This window comes from Xiphophorus couchianus, chromosome 8 (genome assembly GCF_001444195.1).
Source record: "Xiphophorus couchianus chromosome 8, X_couchianus-1.0, whole genome shotgun sequence".
Classification (NCBI taxonomy): domain Eukaryota; kingdom Metazoa; phylum Chordata; class Actinopteri; order Cyprinodontiformes; family Poeciliidae; genus Xiphophorus; species Xiphophorus couchianus.
In genome coordinates, this window is record NC_040235.1 from 7,857,325 (window position 1) to 7,879,488 (window position 22,164).

The 22,164-nt window shown below is 40.9% G+C and overlaps 2 protein-coding genes across 6 annotated transcripts; both read left to right on the forward strand.

Annotated features, from left to right (window-relative positions):
* The first annotated feature begins 1,828 nt into the window (after positions 1 to 1,828).
* Positions 1,829 to 21,848, forward strand: LOC114150118 (erythrocyte band 7 integral membrane protein). Of its 5 annotated transcripts, XM_028026339.1 has the most exons (9): positions 1,829 to 2,004; positions 5,201 to 5,233; positions 5,461 to 5,570; positions 7,389 to 7,461; positions 8,181 to 8,263; positions 8,979 to 9,182; positions 10,956 to 11,090; positions 11,829 to 12,042; positions 21,756 to 21,848. In XM_028026339.1, the coding sequence occupies exons 1-8, from the start codon at positions 1,950 to 1,952 to the stop codon at positions 12,015 to 12,017; spliced, it is 882 nt and encodes a 293-aa protein (XP_027882140.1). In that variant the 5' UTR covers positions 1,829 to 1,949; the 3' UTR covers positions 12,018 to 12,042; positions 21,756 to 21,848. The 5 variants fall into 5 exon arrangements, with proteins under 5 accessions (XP_027882140.1, XP_027882139.1, XP_027882142.1 ...); XM_028026338.1 differs by lacking the exon at positions 21,756 to 21,848 and having other exon boundaries at positions 11,829 to 13,984; XM_028026341.1 differs by lacking the exons at positions 5,201 to 5,233; positions 21,756 to 21,848 and having other exon boundaries at positions 1,830 to 2,004; positions 11,829 to 13,984.
* LOC114150119 (erythrocyte band 7 integral membrane protein-like) lies at positions 15,452 to 21,746 on the forward strand. Its single transcript, XM_028026344.1, has 8 exons — positions 15,452 to 15,625; positions 15,665 to 15,752; positions 17,141 to 17,250; positions 17,921 to 17,993; positions 18,920 to 19,002; positions 19,184 to 19,387; positions 20,274 to 20,408; positions 21,504 to 21,746. Exons 2-8 carry the CDS (start codon positions 15,719 to 15,721, stop codon positions 21,690 to 21,692), a joined length of 828 nt encoding a protein of 275 aa, XP_027882145.1. The 5' UTR covers positions 15,452 to 15,625; positions 15,665 to 15,718; the 3' UTR covers positions 21,693 to 21,746.
* Positions 21,849 to 22,164: the final 316 nt, after the last annotated feature.

The window sequence follows — 22,164 nt, forward strand, 5'->3', positions numbered from 1 at the left end:
CTGTATCTATGGATGGAGGGCATAATGGGCTCATTAGAGAAATACAGGCATATCTTTGGCCAGCAACTCTCCAGCTATTTCTGGAGGGTCCCAATTTTTTCAAGGTTTCCAGAGACATATAGTGCCTCCTACAAGAGTTGGGTCTGACCCAGGGTCTCCTCCCAGTGGGATAGCCTCAGACTTAAAGGGGACCTGTAGTCAAAAAATAATTTCTTTCACTTTTTTATACTTCCTTTTGGATCTTAACTGCTTCTAAAAACAGTTCGAGCGCTTAAAAAACCACCTGGGCAGTTTTTGGCAATAAGTTAATGTTGTTTTGGTGTCTGGAAAACGAGCCATTTCAAACACCTCCCAGCTGTTAACGGGGCAGTATTATGTGTTTTCCAGCCACATAGTGCCATTTTATTGCACAGTCAAGTAACTATGTTACCTTCAATTGTATAAATGCTAATTTGAAATTGGGCCTCTGTCTCTTTAAGAAGCTGCTGCTCTTTCTGAAACTCCACCTTCAGGAAGTCATCACAACATGTCTCTGAAAGCCTGGGATAAATACCCATTTGTTTAAAGCTGCCTTTGATAAATAACAACTGAAGCATCATGAAGTGTACAGTCTGTTTTTCAAGCTACCATTGTTTTTCCTTACTTTGCCACTAAAGTTATTTTTCTTCTAATCAGATAAAACAATTTGAATTGCCTTTTTGCTGAAAATACACAAATAAACGTGTAGCACAACAAGTTTAAACTTGTTGCTAACAATGGATGGAGCTTCTTCTGTGACCATGTCAGGCTCGCTGCCAGTCTCTGGTATAAATGGATTAGTTGAATTACAGAGCTGGTAAATTCAGAAATGAGCTGCTGCGTTTGAAGGACTTTATTTGCTCTCTCTGCACCTCCTGCATGTGACGAAGCTCTCAAAATAAACACGGTGTGTTTTTACAAACTGGCTATAAATAACAGTCCTGTGGGTTTTAGGCTGCAGAGCGCGCAATCATTACTCTTAAAGCTGCAGTACGTAACTTTTATGAAAGAAAATAAGGTTTTTAGATATCTGTTAAAATTGTCATTGGTTGTTGCAGTTCAGTCAGAAACCTTCTGCTAAACTGCAGCTGGTCAACACAATGTAGCCTGAAAATGCTAATGCTAGTTAGCATAGCCACCCATGATGGCAGATAAACAGTTTTCCTGTAACTGTAAGTTGTTTTTCCACCATTAGAATATTAATCACCAGCTCTAAGACCGTCCTCACAAATGTACAACTGTATGTGAATAATTAAATACTTGAGTTTCCTTCTATAAGTGCCTATTTTAACAGTTGAAACATCAAATATACCCTAATATGCATTAATACCAGCTTGATAATGGCACAACTTTGCTGTACCAGCACAGATGCACTTAAAAATAGATTTGGGTGAAATTTTCACTGAGGCCAGCCCATGCAAATAGATGCAGACTAAGCAACATCGTCCTAAAATGGAGGCCATCTTTCATTAAGCTCATTTTGTTGCTTTCAGTTTAATTTGTCAGCAAAACTTCAACAATCCAGTCGGTTTTACTCAAATAAGTTGTTAAATAAAACAAAAGTGTATGAAGTGATCTACAAACCCATGTTCAACAGAAACAAGACTGCTTTCTTCCAGCATTTTAATATTTTTATTAGCTGTAAGGCATATATATTTCTATATCTATACATAGATATCAACATATATATATATATATAAAGCATATGAGTGTGTTTAATAATCACGAGCTTTGTTTTTGAATCAGTTAAATGCCTTTAATTACCTGGCTTGTAAACGCCACTGCCCCTGAAACATGCGTGCTTACGTCATTACGCCTGCAAGACAAATTTCAGGGCGAAGTTGGTATTTGCGTTGAAGCTGCTTCTCCCAGCGCCCGCCACACATTGAACCGTTTATCCCCGCGTTTCTCCTCCGTCGCTCTGAGTTATTATGGACAACCAAGGTGTTTCGATGAAAGAGTCCAAAAGAAGAGAGCGCCAGTCCGGTGAGGCTCGGTCCGTCTTCCCGACCTGCTGTGTATGGATCCGTTTTAACGGTTTTCAGGACGTAGCCTCAGCCGGGTTGCCTTTGCTAAGGCACGCAACTACTGTATGTTGTCTTCCGTCTCAAATAATAACGGTCAATTTTTTAGAGCTCCCCTTTCACACGATGTTAAAGGTGGAGACAAATTAAGCAGCGGATTTAATTGTTAGCTCAATGCTAAACAACGGAAAGCGCACGGTAACCTTCCTGTCGGTTTCCCAACAGGAAAAGCGAACTTGTTGTTGTTTTGTTCTAGGAATTAAATGTGCTACAATAAGAATAACATCCGATTGTTTGGAGATATTTAAAGTGCATTGAGTGAAGGAAATAAGTGTGATTGTATATCGTTTATTTATATGTACCAGACTATAATTAAAAGTAAATGGGATTAGCGTTAATGACGGGTGGGGTCAGTTTGTGTTGTTTCTAGTAATCAATATTGATCGCATTAGCAACGGCAGCCATTTAAACCCAGAGTCACTTAAGAGTGCCAATGCAAAGCGGCACCAATTTCAACATATTTGACTTTTTAATTTTCTACGTTTCCTGGTAAATTCCCCATTATCCCACCGCCATTTCGTCCTGTCACAGTTTTGGTCATTTCGTACCTGCTGGGACAGCAAATGTTAGCATTTATATGGAGTAGCTGATGTATAAATATATTTTATTGTCCCTGAGTGGGGATTAATTCAGGTGTAGCAGCAGCAAAGTGACAGGCAATCGATGCATGTAGGTTCACACAAAGACAAAACTATAAAATATATAGTTTCTGTACAGAAATAACACCAAATTAATGTGCAACTGAGTAGAATAATCTTTTTAAAAGCGTATATGCTTGCGTATTTTTGTATTAAAGAAAAATACGCAAGGGATGTAAACACCCATTAAATGATAGCTGCCGGAGGAAGGGGCGCTGATCTGAAGGGGGCGCCAGAAACAATGGCGCACTCTTTAGAACAGTGGTGAAAAAATACCTTATAGTGAGCATTTTCTGCATTTAACAGCTGTCTGTGCATGTATTAGTAATATGATCAATATAATAATAATCATAGAGGAAAAGCATTGATTAGGCTAGGTGTCCCTCCTGGAAAAGCAAACTATCATGGAAAATGTTAGAGGGAGATGTTTAGGGATTAAAAAACAGGTTATTCAAACAGGTTGACAGACAGAAGGTAAGTTATATCAGTGTATAAAGAAGAGGCATGTAAATATTGTAGATATTCAGGTTAGCTTAAGCGTCCAGTAAAATGACAGGTCACTGTTGTCCTGCCGTTTATTCAATACGACAGATTATGGCAAGAACAGTGAAGGCACTTGTTTGTAGTCATTTGGTTGTTTAGATTACATGGATAATGAATTATAAGTAAGATAAATTATAAAACTCAGGGTCTCCCCCAGTGTATTATAAGCCTGGCGGGCCACCAGGCTTTACTTGTGCCCCCACCAGGCTAAGCATTAATATTTATTTAAGTCTTTTTAAAATGTTTGCATTTTTTAGGACTATATAGTTCAGGTATTAATCTTTCAATAACACATAATTATCAAGTGATATTTTCAAATTTCCTGTCAACTTTAAACATTTTTTAAGTGTAAAACATGGCGGGCCGCTGGATGAATGACTGCCTTCGCGCCAACCACCAGGCTTAGCAAGTTTTCTGGGGGAAACCCTGGAGCTTGGCAGTGATAAACTTGTGTTTTAAATATCTTCAGTGAACATGTCGCTGCAGTGGTGTAGATGTATCTAATAAATCTGATCAGATTCACTGGCCAGTGAAAAACAGATATTATTAACTTATGTTTTGTTATATGTGGGTGACTGCCGTATGTTTTAAACCCACTTAACATAAAGTTCATGTCGTTCAGCTGTGAGGATGGAGAGAAAGAAGAGAGGAAGAGAAGAATCAGGACAGACAGGGGAAGGCAACAGGTTGGTCTAAAATTAGGCGTTAGTGTGGGAACAGCAGATTAATAATTTATCAAATATTATTTATTTTTTAAAGGTCCATTAGCATGATTTGTAATTTGTTCAAATCTATTAAATAATCATTGTTTGACCATATGACTTAGCAGAAAATATATAGAGCTACTGTTACATTTTATTAATTTATAAAATGTTTTTGTTTTTTATGGAGCTGATCACCCACAGTAACATCAAATAAAAATATGTAAAAAATCATTAATAAAAATCATAACTTCTTATGATTAAGTCAGATTTATACACCTTAAATCACTTAGCTGAGTGTGGAATAACTTTTGTTTGTCTTAATCTGATCTGAGAAGACGTCACAGGTGAGCCTAAAAATTCAGGAATTACGTCTTTTGGAATAAAACTGAACACATCTCAACATTTTTAAAGAAATCCCCTGAAAAAGCGATTAGTGTTAGTGAAACTAGAGAGAAAACAAAACCAGCACGTTGTGAAGATGCTGGTTGATGTTTGAGTTTTATTATCCACAGTGAAAGTTTACCAACATGGCCTGAAAGGAAGAGGAACCCACATTTTTAGAGATTTCATGATGAAAGTGAAACAGAAATCTGTTGCCTTAATGACCCTTGTTGTTACATGTAGAGGGAAATGCCATCGGACCTGTGAAGGTCAGAGGTGGGAGCTTTGGGGTTTGGTGGGTGTTTTCCTACATGACAAAGTGTTGCACTTCACAGACAGCGCTGAGGACGTGTGTGGGAACAAACCTGGTTCAGTTTCACCAACTGGGTCAGGAGGAACGGGTCCAACCACCAGCAGGCTGCTGGGAAGAAACCCAAAATCCTGCAGTTGAAAAGTTGAGGAGATGGATGTGGATTTCTGAGTTTAATTATCAGTGTTTTCAGATTACTCTCCTTACGGCTTTTCCACATTTCAGTTAAAAATCAAAGCGTATCAGGATTTCTGTTCTAATGTTTTAACCAAATGAAAGCTGGAAGCAGAGGTGATTTCAGTCATACTTCATGTTGGATACTTTAAATAATTAATGTTCACTTTCAGAAATTGCGTCCACTTTTTACATTTTTTTTAATTCCAGTTTGTTTCTGTTTAGTTCCAGTAAAATGAAACCCGTTGGTCTCTGTTGGTTTCTGCACTGGCACCCTTAAGACCTCCTGGGCTCGCTGCTCCTGGCAGGACTGCGTTTTGATTTGTGTTTGGCTTACTTTGCCTGTAGGTCCGGGCCGTTACAGTTCGCACGATGCTGAAGGTACGGATCTGATCCGCCGTCTGGGTGAATGTCGTCGTCAGTAACCATGAGTGTCTGGGTTTGGCTCTGCTGTGACAGAAAACCCGACTAACCTGAACAAACAAATGGTTTAGAGGTGTTAGAAAGAGACAACATTCATGACGTGATTACAGAGAATGTTTGGTGAAAAGCTGATAAATGAATGACTTTATTTCACAGCGTGTGTGTGTGTGTCCTCTTCCTCCCAGCTCTGGAGAACTCGGACTCGGGCATCGGCCTGTGCGGCTGGCTGCTGGTTGGACTCTCCCTCATGCTGATGCTGGTCACTCTCCCCTTCTCCATATGGATGTGCATTAAGGTCAGCGGCTCATTAATTAAGCAAACAGAGCTGGAGGAAATGGACTTAAAGCTTTGTCACCACATTATAATAACTGTAAAGACGACTGTGTAACTATGACTGCGTGTTACAGTAATTATCGCTCCTAGAAACACACCCCATGTCATGTAAAGAAGTGTGATTTGTGTTGCTAACCTGCATTTAACCATCTTTTCATATTGTCATGGAACAAAAGGTGGAGAAATTAAACTCAGAAAATGTGGTTAGTTTGGGGGAGTTTTAATTTGAATTTACTGTGACAGCGCTAAATCTAATTCTTATTATGGCAAGAAATTTACTCCGTTAAATGATAAAAGCCCTCCGCAGTAATGTAATGAAGGAAATCATTCTGACTCATGATTCATGGTTTTGTGTGTTAGCTCCTCAAAGTTTCTTGTAATTGGAGCCAACAGTTGTATATTTACTGTAAAGTTTTAGCAGATGAACAACATGGCCGACCACCACCCTTCCCCTACTGCGTCTGAAAAACAGTCTGCAGGAAGTGTTTGTGCTGCTGTTCAGTGATTGGTTTACCCTCAACATGCTGCTGTTCTGTGCGGTTTGTGGTTCAGTCTGGGTCGCACGGCAGGGTTTCCATCAGGTTAAGGTCTGAACTTTGATGGACACGCTTGAACATCTTGATCCACACAATGTTTCCAGGACTATTGTCCCGCTGATGAGCCAGTTTGGACCGAACTCCGGCCTTCTTTGGTCTCATCATCCACAGGACTCTGATCCAGATGTTTGGTCCAGAAGTTGTGCTGCCATTTAGTTTTTTAAGGCTCCTCCAGCCGTTCCAAACTCAACGTGCTCATCCAATTTCTAATCATCCTGTCATGAACTTTAACCTTTAACTTGCTAACTAAGTATTTTTAGTCTCATTTCTAGTGTGAATATCTTAGAACACTTGAAATAAAACAAAACTAACTTACAAATAACTTATCGGCAATTTATCGGCGCTTGGAAAAGTCCTAGCTCCATTGGGGGAATATTCCACTACGCCGTTACCTAGCAACTCCAGCCAAGCCCAGCCTGTTAACTAGCAACCCAGTTCTAGTTCCTTTGGTAGATTATTTCACTTATAATATGACAAGTAAAATAATCTGTTTTAAGTCAATAATTCTTTATTATTGGTGAAAAATTTCTAGTTTTATTGGCAGATAAATGTACTTGTAACAAGACAATTTATAAGTGAAACAATCTGGCGACGAAACTAGAACTTTATCAATATCAAGGAATTGCTTACTTAAAACAAGCCTCTATATCTTGCTGATAAACTACTTTAAAGGTTAATTCATGTGTAATAAGACATTTGTACCAGAGACTAGAGAAAAACTACTTGGTAAGTTTTATAGTTTTTACAGTGCAGCGCCTGAGATGAACCTCTGGTGTTGAAATTTCTTTAAACTGATGAATCTGTTGATTTTCACTCCTGGAGGCAGTAAAACTTTTCCGCCTTTCTGGAATATCTTTCAGTTAAATATTTGGGTTGAAGTTGCTTCAAAATGGCCGTCGCATTGACTGATGCGCGGCAACAATTGATCTCCGGCACACCAGCTCATGATCAATTAATCGATTGATTTATTCAGGATCGCCTGCTTTCTGAAAAACAAAGGAGTCTGTAGAGGCGCTCACTGATGATCAGAACCGGAAGCTCCTGGTGTTTTTCTGTCTAAGACAGATTTCTATATATACATAGTTAAGATTAAGTAAAAAAAGGATTACCATATATGAAATAAGTGTCTGTCTTTTACCATGACTGTATTTATTGTGTTTTATTTATTTGTTTCCTCTGTTCAGATAGTGAAGGAGTACGAGCGAGCCATTATCTTCCGCCTTGGGCGCATTCTGAAAGGAGGAGCTAAAGGACCGGGTCAGTCTGGTTTAAACGGCTCTTTACTTCAGATAAACGCCTCTGGTTCTCACATCAATTCATTTTTATTGATTAAATACTTTAAACCAATTTTTAGCACCAAAGATTTAAGAAGACATCCAAAGGGACTATTTGGTTGAGAGCCTGGTAAATTAGGATAAGCAGCTGCGTGTTTCTGGTGAATCACATGGACGGACGCATCCAATCCTTCATTAATGGACGTTTTTTGTTATAAGTTTATATGATCATGATGTCCTTAATGGCGCGTTCACACCGAACGCGTTTTGAGCATCAGGCACGGCGTGATTTGAGCCGTTTGGAGCGTTTGACGCATCAAGAGCATTAAATGGAAAACAAGGCTTAGAGCTGACGCACCTGGCGCTCCTCCACTTAGATGAAACGCTACGTGTAGATCAAAGGTCAAGCATCTGCATTCAAAGTGCGTCGGACGCGTTTGCTGTGAACGCACCATAATGCTCAGGCACCGTACACATGTGCAGTTTGATGCACATGTGGATCAAGCTAATGAAAGCTAATGAAAGCTGCGAACATCCGTCTGTCCGTCCGTCCCTGTGCAGCGCCGCAGTTCAGCCAGCTGGGTTCGACTTGACGCTCATTCTGTTCCCAAACATTTACTGATTCGTTTTCTCATCTTTGTGGTCACACAATAACACCTTCATGGTTTGGTAAAAGTTATTTACGTTCTTGTGACGCCACAGGGTTGTTCTTCATCTTACCGTGCACCGACAACTTCATCAACGTCGACATGCGAACCATCACCTTCGACATCCCGCCGCAAGAGGTGCGACTCGCTTTCATTTTTACACTTGATTACAGATATTTTTATGTGATTATGGCTTGGGAACTGAATTTACTTTCTTTATTGTGAATTAAATTGCAACACAAAGCAAATAAAAATGATTTTTAGTGTAAAAATGTTGCTTTGACCAACGCAGTAACAGCTGCCCAAGACTGGTATTGATGCCCTCAGTGAGGAGGAAAACACACCGAGGGGCATTTTGAAAGAAACAAGTTTATTATGAAAGGATTTATCCAAGAATATTAATGGAAGGTTTAGTGGAAGGAAGACATGTTGTAGTGAAAGGTGCAGGAGACACAGGGAGAGTTACAGGTTTGATAGTGAAGCAGTATATGTCTGGGTGTGGCGGTTCTTCAAGCTCTGACTCAATCTGCAGCCCACCAACAGAGCAGCACAGTGGTGATAACCTGCATTCCTTTCCTACTCCACTTTTCCTTCCACTAAACTTTCCATTAATATGCTTTATCAATATTCCTCTAGTTTTTGTGTAAAGTCACTGCTAGATAAATGTCAGTTCTTCCCCCTGAAAAAAAAGTGTCTTTATTAAAAATCATTTTCGTTGGTCTCGTGTTGTAATCAAAAATGAGAAACAGACGTAGTTCACTGTTAAATATATGAGAATCGGTTTTTGAGTTGAATTACTGAAGTGATTCAACGTTTCAGTTGAATTTATTTGAAAACGTTCCCGCTCTGTCAGGTTCTGACCAAAGACTCGGTGACGGTGAGCGTTGACGGCGTGGTGTACTACCGGGTCCAGAACGCCACCCTGGCTGTGGCCAACATCACCAACGCGGACGCCGCCACCCGGCTGCTGGCCCAGACCACCCTGAGGAACGTCCTGGGCACCAAGAACCTGGCGGAGATCCTGTCCGACCGCGAGGAGATCGCTCACAGCATGCAGGTAGAACGCACAACCCCTCCAACATTCATCAAAAATGTTCTAAATGAGCTTTATTGGTTTAGCATTTACATATTTGTTAAACTTAAAGTAGCTCCTTATCAATAAACTGCAGTATAAAAGTGAAACTTTGTCTCCTCCTTCAGCTCTGAGCATTAGCAGAGCATCAGCCCCTCTCTGTGTGGGCGCTCTCCTCTTTATGCTGCTTGTGGTTTTGCTTGATTGTTTGTTGAGGTTTTGCTCTGAGTTTCCCGAAACCTTTTTGATCTGAGATCAGACTGATAGAGAAAACCTGCTGGGAGGTTCAGACCAACCTGCCGGCTGCAGAAAGAGGCCGTCACCTACATCCTGTCAGAACCAAACCAGCAAGGTGAACCCAGTTAGCTGTGATCCCAAAGGCAGCTTGGTTTTATGCTGAACTCTAAGCCTTTTAGACAAGCATCTCATAGCTACAGATACAAATATGACCTCATGCCATCTTTATTAGCAATACTTTACGTTGCATTGCAGTTGAAACTACAGGAAGACTCAAGAGTCTGTAACCTCTGCAGCTCCACCTCTTTCTCCTGAACTCACTTCTGTTTTCTTCCTACTTTAACGTTTGAGTCAGTGTTAGCTAGAAAGCTAATGTTAGCAAAATGCTATTATCCAGTTGGGTGACATTAATTTAACCCATTTAGAAAGCTAACTTTAGCTTTTGAGTCAACAATAGCTAAGAAGCTACTGTTAGCTTAAATGTATCATTACTATGTTGTCTTACACTAGTGTGATGGCTAATTTTAACTCAGACCATTCAGTTAGCTTGAGCTATTGAGTCCAAATTAGCGAGAAAGCTACTGTTAGCTTAAATGTATCATTACTATGTTGTCTTACACTAGTGTGATGGCTAACTTTAACTCAGACCATTCAGTTAGCTTGAGCTACTGAGTCCAAATTAGCGAGAAAGCTACTGTTAGCTTAAATGCTGTCATTGTCACGTTGGGAAAAATTAATTTAAACCATTTAGAAAGTCAACTTTAGCTTTTGCTGCAAAGTTAATGTTACCTCAGTGTTACAGTACAGCTCAGTTTCTCACAAATGTAACATAAAAGCCACAGAACTGTCAAAAATATGCAAGAAATGATAAACGCTTAAAACTGTCTTTACTTTAGTTTGGTTCCAAACTACATCCTCTAACTCAGAGCATTATAGAAGTTTAATGCTTGAAACCTGATCAGTGAATTTAGTCTTACCGTGTAAACGAGTCTCAGTATATTTTCTTCTGTTCTGTAAAGGGCTTTTCTTGTTATTAATATAAACCAATTTTTTGTAATTAAGTCTGATGCTTCCTAGTGTGTACGTCTCTGGGGGTTTTATGTCTGTTTGGATGTTTTAACCTTTAACCTCTGTTTGTATGAAAACTGCTTTATAAATGAAGCTTGATTAATCCCACCGCCTTTGGGCCAGAGCACTTCCTGTGTGAACGCTCAGAGAGAAAACCAGAGGAATAACTGTTTTGTTTTAGAATAAATATGCCATACATGAGGTCCTCGGTTCAAACCCCGGCCTGGCGTCTTTCTGCATCGAGTTGGTAGGTTTGCTCCGGCTTCCTCCGACAGTCCAAAGAAAAGACCGTTGGGTTGCTGAGCTGTGAGATGGACCAGTCAAAGTTTTCCCAGAAAGGAGCCCAGAGATTTCCTCCCAAGATGCAGCGCAGCAGCAGGTGGCTTTGCTGAAGGGCTCCACCTGCTGGACGATGTTTGAAACTACAGGGTGTGTCCGTCTCTCTGCTTCCAGTCGACTCTGGACGACGCCACAGACGACTGGGGGATCAAGGTGGAGCGCGTGGAGATCAAGGACGTGAAGCTGCCTCTGCAGCTCCAGAGAGCCATGGCGGCCGAGGCGGAGGCGAGCCGCGAGGCCAGAGCCAAGGTGAGGCGGAGCGGAGCGCCGTCAGCCAGGCGCCATGTTTAATGTCTGATCCAGATCCAGGCCTGCTTCCTCTCAAAACTGTAATGGATCTTAATCTGTCTTCACAAAATGGTTACATCATCAATCCTAATCCTGCTAAACAATAATTAGATCCTTACTGAGGAAAGAACGGATTGGGATTTAATAGAATATTCAGGAAATCCATTTAATTTTAGTAAAAATATTCTCTATAAATAATAATGCAGGTGTTATAATCAGATCAATGACAGAAAATATACAAATAATACTGTAAATCTTTCCATAAGTGCTTGTACTAATTGTCTTTTCATATAATATAGGATAAAATACATTAGAATGAAATTCTAAAGGAATCTTATGTTGGTAAAGACTGATTAATTACTCAGAGATATATTTAGTGTTTATTAAAGTTATTTTTATTATGATCAATGTAAGGAGAGAAACTCTGACCCAAAAGAACAAAGAGATCATCTCGCATCATTTACTAAGAATCATCTTGGTGATCTGTGCGGCTCCATGAGACACATAACCTACAGTCAGACACGGCGGTGGCAGTATGATGGTCTGAAAATGCTCCAACTAAACTGGTTTTCCCAAACTGCTCCTGTGCCGTTCACGATAAAACCGAGACTTTTAGCATCTGTTGTTCAGAAAGCTTTGGTGTTTTAGTTCCTGTGAGATGAAGGCTCCCCTCTTCCTCTCCTCCTCTTCCTCCTGCAGGTGATCGCGGCGGAGGGTGAGATGAACGCGTCGCGGGCCCTGAAGGAGGCGTCCCTGGTGATCTCTGAGGCCCCGTCGGCTCTGCAGCTGCGCTACCTGCAGACCCTCAACACCATCGCCGCCGAGAAGAACTCCACCATCATCTTCCCGCTGCCGATGGACATGATGCACAGCCTGATGAAGCGCTGAGGAAGAACGCCGCCCACACACACACATGTTTGGGCAGCTATCTTTGCGGGGACTTTCCATTGACTTCCATTCATTTCTAACCCTAACCAAAACTCAATTCACACCTTAGTCCTAAATCTGACCTCTGACCCAAAAGCAGCGTGGCTTCGGTCCTCACAAGGCGCAGTGGGTCCCCACAACGTAGCATATGTCAGGAAAATGGGCCCCACAAGGTATTAGAAACAAACGTGCTCGCACACACACCCACACCCACACCCACACACTCCTAGTCTGTCCTTACATTGTAACACAACTGTTTGTTTAGATTCGCTGTCAGATCTCTCCTGCCAACATCTACACTAACTTTCTGAAGAATCTGAAATAATGCAACATTTAATTTCCCTTTGGGATCAATAAAGTATTTTAGAATTTGAATTTCCAACGCCGCCATGACAACGTTTCACCACGCGAGTCACACAACTATTAAATCCAGTATTTTAACTTTAAAAGGTCAAAACCAGAGTTCCCAGTAGAGAAAGCGCCACGTTAACTGGTGTTAAAAAACAAACTGGTGATTCTTTGATTCATCACCTTCAGTGCCTTGCAAAACTCTTCACACCTCCTCTTCCTCATCTGTTCCTCACATCCACAAACCTCAGAGTTTTATTAGGATTTCATTTAACACACTGTAAAAACACAAAATATTACCAAGTATTTTTGGTTTCGTTTTTACAGTAAACATCTTTGCACACTTGAAATAAAACAAGATTTTATTCCCATGTTATAAGTGAAATAATCTGCCAGTGGAAGTAGAAGTTTTCAATCAATATTGAGGAATTATTGACTTAGAATAAGCTCATATATCTGACTAACCTGTTAGTTAGTCTTGTCTTATTTCAAGTGTACTTGAAATAGAAACTAAAGTACTTGGTCTGATTTTGAGTTTTGTAGTGTAAACTGGTGTTTAGTGATGAAGCGGAAGACAACTGGAAGATCTGAAAAGTGTGGCATGCATCTGTCTTCACCCTCTTCCAGGGTTGTTTAGCTTCATCCATTAACTCTGTAGAAAATGACCCCACAGCATGATGCTGCCACCGCCGTCTGTTTACAGATTACTTCAGAAGTTAAGTGACTACTGAAAAACGTAACTAACGGATTTAGGAAGGGGATTAAATTTAGGGGAGAATACAGATGAATGCCACACTTTTCAGATTTCCCCCCCTTGCTGTTTAAGTGTAAATAAACAACATGGAGGACGGGCAGCAGCTCTCCATGTTGAACCGCATTTATATTCTGTAAATTATTATTATCCATTTATAAGACGAAACGTTTCCAGGCTTCAGGCTGGATTCGGACGCCTGTACATAGATACTAAAAGCTTTCTATCAACCCAGAGGACCTGAAGTATTTATACTCACTGATAGACTAGAGACTCGTATAAGCCATTAAAACCCAGAGTAGAACAGTTCATATGTCAGTGGTGCCTTTCATTTAACCTTCAGTTTTCATACTTTTTACTAAATCAGGGGCTACAAACCTTTCAGCCAGAAGCCTTAACTCACTGCCAACCTGTTGTTTTTATTCTCCTTCCGTCTGCTCCGGAGAATTTATTTACAATTTTAACAAACCAAACACGTGTTTACCTTTTATATTAACCTGTGACGTATAACATGCATCCCTGTTTGCTCGACTGTTGGTAGTTTATGCATCCCGTAGGTTTAGCTGTTATTTATTACACGGATCAGCCATTACATTATGACCGCCTTCCTAAAGTAGCAGCTTCCATTTTTCACAGAACACCACCAGGATGCTTTAGTGGATTGATAAAACATCCATCTGAACTGAAAAGGTTTTCCTTTCATTTGGTGTGAATCCTGGGGGGAGTTAGGCCACGCCCACCAAATGTTGGTGGATTAGAATCGATCATAGCCATAGTTTGGTGCCAAACGTATGACAACGGCGTGACGTCTGACTTCGCCTTGCTGCCATGGCAACGCCCTCCAGCGAAAACTATTTGAGCTTTAAAGCCAGGGAGAACAACTTTTTATCTGTCCTCTAACACAAGATCATGTTGATTAGACCCAGAGGGTCGGAGATGAAGCTTTCCCAGAAAAACAGTGGCTTCCTGTTGTGAGGGGGCGGGGCTTAGATGATGCAGCGTTTGACCACATCTGATTATTGGGCAACTGAGACGAATCGTTTTTACCAACTTTGGTGTAATGGAGTCTATGTGACAGTTAAAGCGTGTCAGAATGTTTGGCGAGAAGGCCAGCTTTGAGGATTGGTGCTGCCCCTCTGCCATGCACAAAAACCCAAACTTTTTTTTGGGTAACTTTAATCCCCAAAACCTTCAGGACAAATTGACCAAGTAGGAAGCCAATACCTCCATATCCCTAGGAGGAGTTCATTAAAGTTTAACAGGAATGAAAAGTCAGAAATGACCCTTTGATCCAAAATGGCCAACTTCCTGTTTGGTTTAGGGCAGGGGTCTCAAACTCCAGGCCTCAAGGGCCGCAGTCCTGCAGTTTTTAGATGTGCCACGGGTACAACACACTGGAATGAAATGACTTAATGACCTCCTCCTTGTGTAGATCAGTTTTCCAGAGCCGTAATGACCTAATTATTCTGTTCAGGTGTGGTGCAGCAGAGGCACATGTAAAAGTTGCAGGACTGCGGCCCTTGAGGACTGGAGTTTGAGATCCCTGGTTTAGGGCTTTTTGGGTGGTTCTACCTATAAACCAAGCCTCATCTCTCTATGGTTTACCAGTTGGCCAATCTAAGGTTAGGGGGCGCTGTAGATCCCATTTTAAATTCCATTAAAGTGCTACAATTTCAGTCAGCGACAAATTTGGGTGAAATTTAAGATTTGTTAAATATTTCGGCCTCTAAATGAGCTCTTCTTTTGTGTCAAATTGTAAGAAGAAAAATCAGAATTACAACAGGCCTTCACAGCACTTAAGAAAATTTGAGTCTGGAGTTTTTTCACTTTCAACTGTCAGTGGTCATAATGTTCTGCCTGATCAGTGTGTGTGTTGTTGTAACACTGTGGAAAGTATCTGTTACGTTTTACTGTTGAGTGTTACTGTTGACCACTGGATGATTGTTTCTTTTTTACTGAGTCAAGAAGGAAAGCCTTCAACCTGGGCTCTTCTGCCCCCTGCTGGTCAACCCCGCACTGTTCTCTGTGATAGTTGCCTTTCAGTTTAAATGTTTAGGCCAAAAAGCCTTTACACAAGGCCAGATTTGAGGCTGTGTTCCAGGTTTATGCTTCCATTTTATTTTTGTACCTTCATGTTTGCTCTGATTTTAAATATAAAACATATACATGACTACTTTAAATAAAGATGTGATCAACAGACACGTTTGTGATTTGGTTTGTTTCAGTTCAAGAAAGACAGAAACATTATAAATTTGGTTTATTTGAAACAAATAATAATAAATACAGAGAGGAAAGGAACAAACATTATCAGAAAGTTTTGTTGTTTACTTGCTCCCAGGTGTGGAAGATCATGACATCACGATATGTTTTTTTAATATATGCATTTTTTAAAACTTAGTTGTGACGGTGTGGCGGTGCACCGCGATCTGAACTCAAACATCCAGGCCGAAGTCGGTGTTTCCGTTGAAGCTGCTTCTCCCAGCGCACACGTAGAAGCGTTTATCCCAGGATTTATCCCAGGATTTATCCCGCTTTCTGGGTTGTGGACAACCAGCCTGTTTCGATGAACGACTCCAAGAAAGGAAACTGCCAGTCCGGTGAGGTTCGGTCCATTTTCTGAGCTGCTATATTATCGCCCGTTAACGGGAGTTTTAGCCGTTTCCAGGTTGTAGCCTGAGCCGCACTGCACGCCACTACGTTTTCTTCCTTCTCAAACATAAACTGTTTCTTTTAAAGCTTCACCGTCACAGGATGTTAAAAATTGTGAAATTTGGTCAAATTAAGCAGCGGCTTCACTTGTTAGCTCAATGCTACACAACGGAATGCTAACGGTAACAGCCGTTAGCAACCGTCCTGTCGTTCTCCCAAAGAGAAAAGCGATGTTGTTGTTTTTTGTTATACAAATTAAGTGTTTTATAGCAGTAAACATTTAAATTGACCAGAGTCGATAATCTGAGTGAATTCTTTCTTATATTGATTGATTTATTGACTCTCGGAATGCTCTCTGTGCTTAAAGTTGAAACAGTTTGTGCTGTTATCTGTCAAAATGGCGGATGGCCGCCAGACTTTTTAAAAAACTGAAAATATTCTGTTACAGTATGTAGATATTTTAGTATAGAGCAGGCCATGGTGTGATTAAAAGTAAATGGGATTATGATTAATGTCGGTTGCTATTTCTAGTAATCAATTTTGATCGTATAAGTGACTAAAATTAAAACTCCATTATTATTGTCCCACGGTGGGGTTTAATTCAGGTCTAACAGCAACAAATTGATTTATGTAGATTCAAAAAAAGAAAAAATCTAAATGTACAACAAAATTAAGAATAACATACTGCGCAGTCAATGCAAAATTGCGACATAAAATATAGTGCAGTTAGCAAAAAGACGGAGCTGTGCAGTTCAATTATAGGATAAGAAAATTATCTTTGAGGTTTCTCTGTCTCTATGATTAGCTATATCTATAATTTTTAGAAAACAATACTACCAACTAAGAAATAAACCAATGCATAGGAACTACATGCCAACTGGCGCACAATGTGGGTAACATTATGAAAGTCATATGGGCGCTGAGTTAAAGGGGGCGCCAGAAACAATGGTGGGAAAAAATCATTTGTAGTTATGCATGTGTAAATGTCATGTTCAATAACAGACTCGTGGCACTGATTAGGCGAGACGCCTCTCTGCTCCTTCACCTCTGAAAAGAAGACTTGGTGAAAGAGGGAGAAGGATAAACTAAAGATATTATAGAGATAATTTTAGAAAAGGAAACTGGTTGAAAAAGAGTTGGTAAGGTATATCTGTGCATGAATAGGAGACTTGTAAATATTCAGGTTAATAAGGAAATGAGAGGTCACTGTTTTCTGTTGGCTGTATTTACAACAAATCAGATTATTGCAAGAAAAATGAAAGGAAGGAAGAACAGTTTGGTCTAATATTAGGTGGAAGTGTAAGAAATAATTTAATAATGTTGTTTATTCTCCTAGTTCTCGAGAACTCAGACTCTGACATTGGCATGTTCGGCTGGGTGCTGGTTGGACTTTCTCTCCTGCTGGTGCTGATCACGTTCCCCCTCTCCATATGGATGTGCTTTAAGGTCAGCTGGTTATCAAATCTAAGTTAGGCATGTCTTTAAAGCAAACACGAACTAAATTAATTGAGTAATCATTTTTGGTGTTAACATATACAGTATTTGACTAGTCCTGTAGATTGTGGACCAAAATTGAAACTTTTGTTACATTTTCAGCTGGTAAAGCGGTTTGCTTTCACATTACACTGAGTCAAACATATCAAACTATTTGGAAACCTGTTCCCCTCCTCGCCTGTGGTGGCGCTGCACCAAAAACTTGTGAAGTACACTCAGAGCACAGCATCCTTTTTCACAAAATGTAAACAAAAATGTAGGATTTCTCTTTTGTGTTTAGTAAAAGCCCATGAACCATTTCTCTATTTCTCCCTCTAGCGCTGGACTCACACATTTGTTTTGTTTTAACCCAGAATTCCCTAAACTTCCTCTTCACTTCCTGCTTATGGAGCGGTCTCCGGTCCGCTTGCATCTTATGCCTTCGAACTGCGCCAGAGTTCACTTGCTTTTCATTTTTCACAATTTCTCTTATTTTTTTCCAGAGCTGTACATTAAACCTGTTAGAACTCTATAGGCGTCTCTCTCTTTTTTTTTTTTTTTTTACCATGACTATATTTATTTTGTTTTTATTTATTTTGCATGTTAAAGATACAGAAAGTACCCTTGTGTTTCCTCTGTTCAGATAGTGCAGGAGTACCAGCGAGCCATTATCTTTCGCCTTGGCCGCATTGTGAAAGGAGGAGACAAGGGACCAGGTCAGTCTGGTTTAAACGGCTCTTTACCACATTTATACACCTCCGGTTTTCACATCGCTTCATTTTCTTTAACTTATTCTTGCACCAAAGATAAAAATATATATTAGAATGGACTGCTTGGTTGACAGCTTGGAAGATAAATTGGATGGGATGACAACAGGAGCTAGTCAATAAATTTGAAGGAGTACATAACAAGTCTCAAATACTTTTAAAACATGTAAATTGTCTTTAAGTTAGCTAATGTATTTAGTAGTTTTTTTGGTTTGCTGGACTTTTCTGTGCGGAAAAAGTTTGAATCGCAAACTGGTGAATTTGTTCATTTGTTCTGCATCTTGAGATGGTTGAGGCTACCGCTAACTAGTTGCTAAATGCATTTGCTAGCTAGCTAGGTAGCTTTTTAAAAAAATCTATCATGGTGGACGACGTTCATTTCTGCCACTGGCGCTCTTGTTGCCAACCCATATGAGCCAGTAGGATCCCTCGATGAACCCCTATATTTATAGTTTTTTGGTCTTAAATTTAACTCAAGCTAGCATTAAAAGGTCTTAAAAGTGACATTATAACACTGGGTCATTCATTGAGCTTTGGAGCTCACAGCTTTGGAGTTCTTGTGTAGAATCAAGAACATGTAAAAAGCATTCACTTGTGTTCGTTGATTGGTATTTTCTTCAGAAACTCTTTTTATTTTGAAATTTTCCCAATTCTTTAGAAATTGCCTCATAACCCAGATAGATGTCCAGCAACATCTAAGTCCATTGCTGATGTGTTTTCATCCTGTCAATGTGTTGTCCGTCATGGAGACCGAGGCATGCAAACATCCATCCCTGTGCACAGCTGCACTTTTATCAGCAGAGTTTGACTTGACAGGGTTTCTCATTATTGTGTTTACACTGGTAAAAGTTATTTACGTTCTTGTAACACCACAGGGTTGTTCTTCATCGTACCGTGCACTGACATCTTCGTCAATGTGGACATGCGTACTATCACCTTTGACATCCCGCCACAAGAGGTACGACTCGCTTTTTATACACTTGTGGTATATTTCAAGCATTTATTATTTTAATGATTATGGCTTAGAGCTAATAAAGAAACTAAATTCAATGTCTAAGAAAGTTAAAGCAGCACAAAGCAAATAAAAACGGATTTTACTGATTCAGTTAAATTTTTTGCAAACGTTCCCGCTCTGTCAGGTTCTGACCAAAGACTCGGTGACGGTGTGCGTTGACGGCGTGGTGTACTACCGGGTCCAGAACGCCACCCTGGCTGTGGCCAACATCACCAACGCGGACGCCGCCACCCGGCTGCTGGCCCAGACCACCCTGAGGAACGTCCTGGGCACCAAGAACCTGGCGGAGATCCTGTCCGACCGCGAGGAGATCGCTCACAGCATGCAGGTAGAACGCACAACCCCTCCAACATTCATGAAAAAATGAAGGTTTGTTGATTTATCTCGGCTACGATTCTCTTTTTTTGTGCTTAACCTCCTTGTCAAAGTCCCGTCCTCTAAATTAATCTACATTATGGAAATGAAGCTCCGTTTCAATGTGACGTCTCACTTCCATGAACTTTGTAACTGACAGCCATCTTGGTAGGCAGTTGCTATGACAACAATGAACAAGCCACAAGCTTAGAGCTTGTTCTCGCCTCATTCCCATCTAACTTATAAACAATATAAGGACATTACAACTACTTGAGTACTCTACACACCTCTGTGTAATACTAAATATCAGTGGTATTTACTGTAGTACTTACGGCCGAGCTAGCAAAATTAGCTTAGTTAATGTGGCTTTTTGTCTACTAGCTAACACGGACATGTACTTACCCTGCCAGTCACCAGAAACTTGTTATTCACAAGAAGAGTTATCGATTCTGACAGCAGCCATTTTGTTCATGCGTCTTTCTCTCGTACAGTGTTTCAGAGTGTCCACATATTTTCTTTATGTTGGTCCCGAATCCGTGGGTTCGCTATGCCTCGTGCTGCCATTGCCTACCAAGATGGCGCAGACAACTTCTGGTTCAGACTTGTGGGAACTATGAATTAATTAATTTAATTTTTAAACAGGGAAAAGCAGCATTCACACACTACACATTTAACTGGCCATTGTCAAGATGACATTTAGGCAATAGAGCAAAATGAGCAACATAATTGGCGCCAAGAAAAATCTGAAAGTACTATGTAATAGCACTGTGCCAAACATCATTTTGAAAAGTTAAAGCATTTAAAGAAGATTAGCAACACGGTGACGAGTCGAGCCAGGAAGTTATTTGTGAATGTTGTAGGCCACTCTGGACGATGCCACAGACAACTGGGGGATCAAGGTGGAGCGCGTGGAGATCAAGGACGTGAAGCTGCCTCTGCAGCTCCAGAGAGCCATGGCGGCCGAGGCGGAGGCGAGCCGCGAGGCCAGAGCCAAGGTGAGGCAGAGCGGAGCGCCGTCAGCCAGGATGACTGATTGATCACCATGAATGATAAACGATACTATAAAGGCCCATGATCCCTTCATGCGGCATTTAATAATCTGGTGCTGAGAAGCTCAACGTAAAGGTTTAATTTAGGCTACGGCACATTCCAGCCTAAAGTGACCCAAGTCCAAATTTATTTTCTTGCTGTGGTCTTTAACACTTCCAAATATGTTCGACTTGTATGTGATCTCCAGTGTGAACTATAAACGGCCTGAAAGTGTCCCGCGTGCGCAGTAGAGGGCGCAGTAACGAGCGTGCTCGGTGTTTTATCATAAAAAAGGAAGTGTTTAGTGCGACACAGTACAGTAGGTGGCGGTACGCTCCTGGAAGCTGCTTGCCAGGAGCAAGTTATTTTAGCCATACTAAAATGAAAAGAAGAAGAAGACGCGCTCTGTGTTTACGTAAGTAAACATGGATGCTAACGGTGGAGCATATCTTAAGATTTTAAAGTTGTTGTCCGACCGGAGTCAGCATATTAACAACTTAATCCTCATTACCGTCCGCCATGTTTGTTGTTTTTAACCCGGACTCAGAATTGTGACGTTTGTCGAGTATCGATGACGTTCAGGCATAACCAGTAGAGCGGGGAGGGGGAGAGAGTTAGCGACTGCCGCTCGGGTGGGTAATTATGATGTAATGCGGGCAATTTACAGGAAAATACTAAAACGGGAGCGCGGCGGGAAAGAGGGATGAAATACGGCTGTTTCCCGACCAAAACGGGAGACCTGACAGGTTCAGGTGGGATGATTGCAGGCCAACCGAACAGACTCTGGTAACATTTGAAACGATCAGATACGTATCGGGTTTAGGAACGCGTATCCAAGTTGCATTTGAAAAAACAAAATAAATAACCATGTCAGTTTGTGACATGACAAAATCAGACATTATAACAAAAAATAAAATAAATCAGATTTGGGTCATTTCAGGCTGCAGTGTAAACGTAGCTGTAGTGTTTTATCTCTGGAAACCTGCTTGCTGTTGTCTGAATCTTTGGTTTTATGTGGCGATGAAGGCTCTCCTCTTCCTCTCCTCCTCTTCCTCCTGCAGGTGATCGCCGCGGAGGGTGAGATGAAGGCGTCACGGGCCCTGAAGGAGGCGTCCCTGGTGATCTCTGAGGCCCCGTCGGCTCTGCAGCTGCGCTACCTGCAGACCCTCAACACCATCGCCGCCGAGAAGAACTCCACCATCGTCTTCCCGCTGCCGATGGACATGATGCACAGCCTGATGAAGCGCTGAGGAAGAACGCCGCCCACACACACACACACACACACACACACACACACACACACACACACACACACACACCCACAGACAGGTCATGTAGGCTTCCTGCCTCTGAAAGCAGCTGTTTGGATTTTAAAACTCCTTAAATCGTTTTAACTGGAGGATCCAGGAAGCCTCAAACCAAATCTTCTGCTGTTAAATCGAAGATAAACACACACATCCCCTCCTAATCTGTCCTGATATTATAACACTGACAGCATTTCACCACATGAGCCACACACTGCAAAAACATAAAATATTTACCAGTATAGTATTGCAGTAGAAACCAGACCAAATGTATTTGGTGAGATTTTGTGTTTTTACAGTGTAGGGAGATTTTATTGATATTTTTAACAAACCAGATACTTTATTTTAATTTATTAAATATAACATAGAACATGTTAGCTTGACTGTTTGCAGCATGTTGTGATCAGGCATTACATTA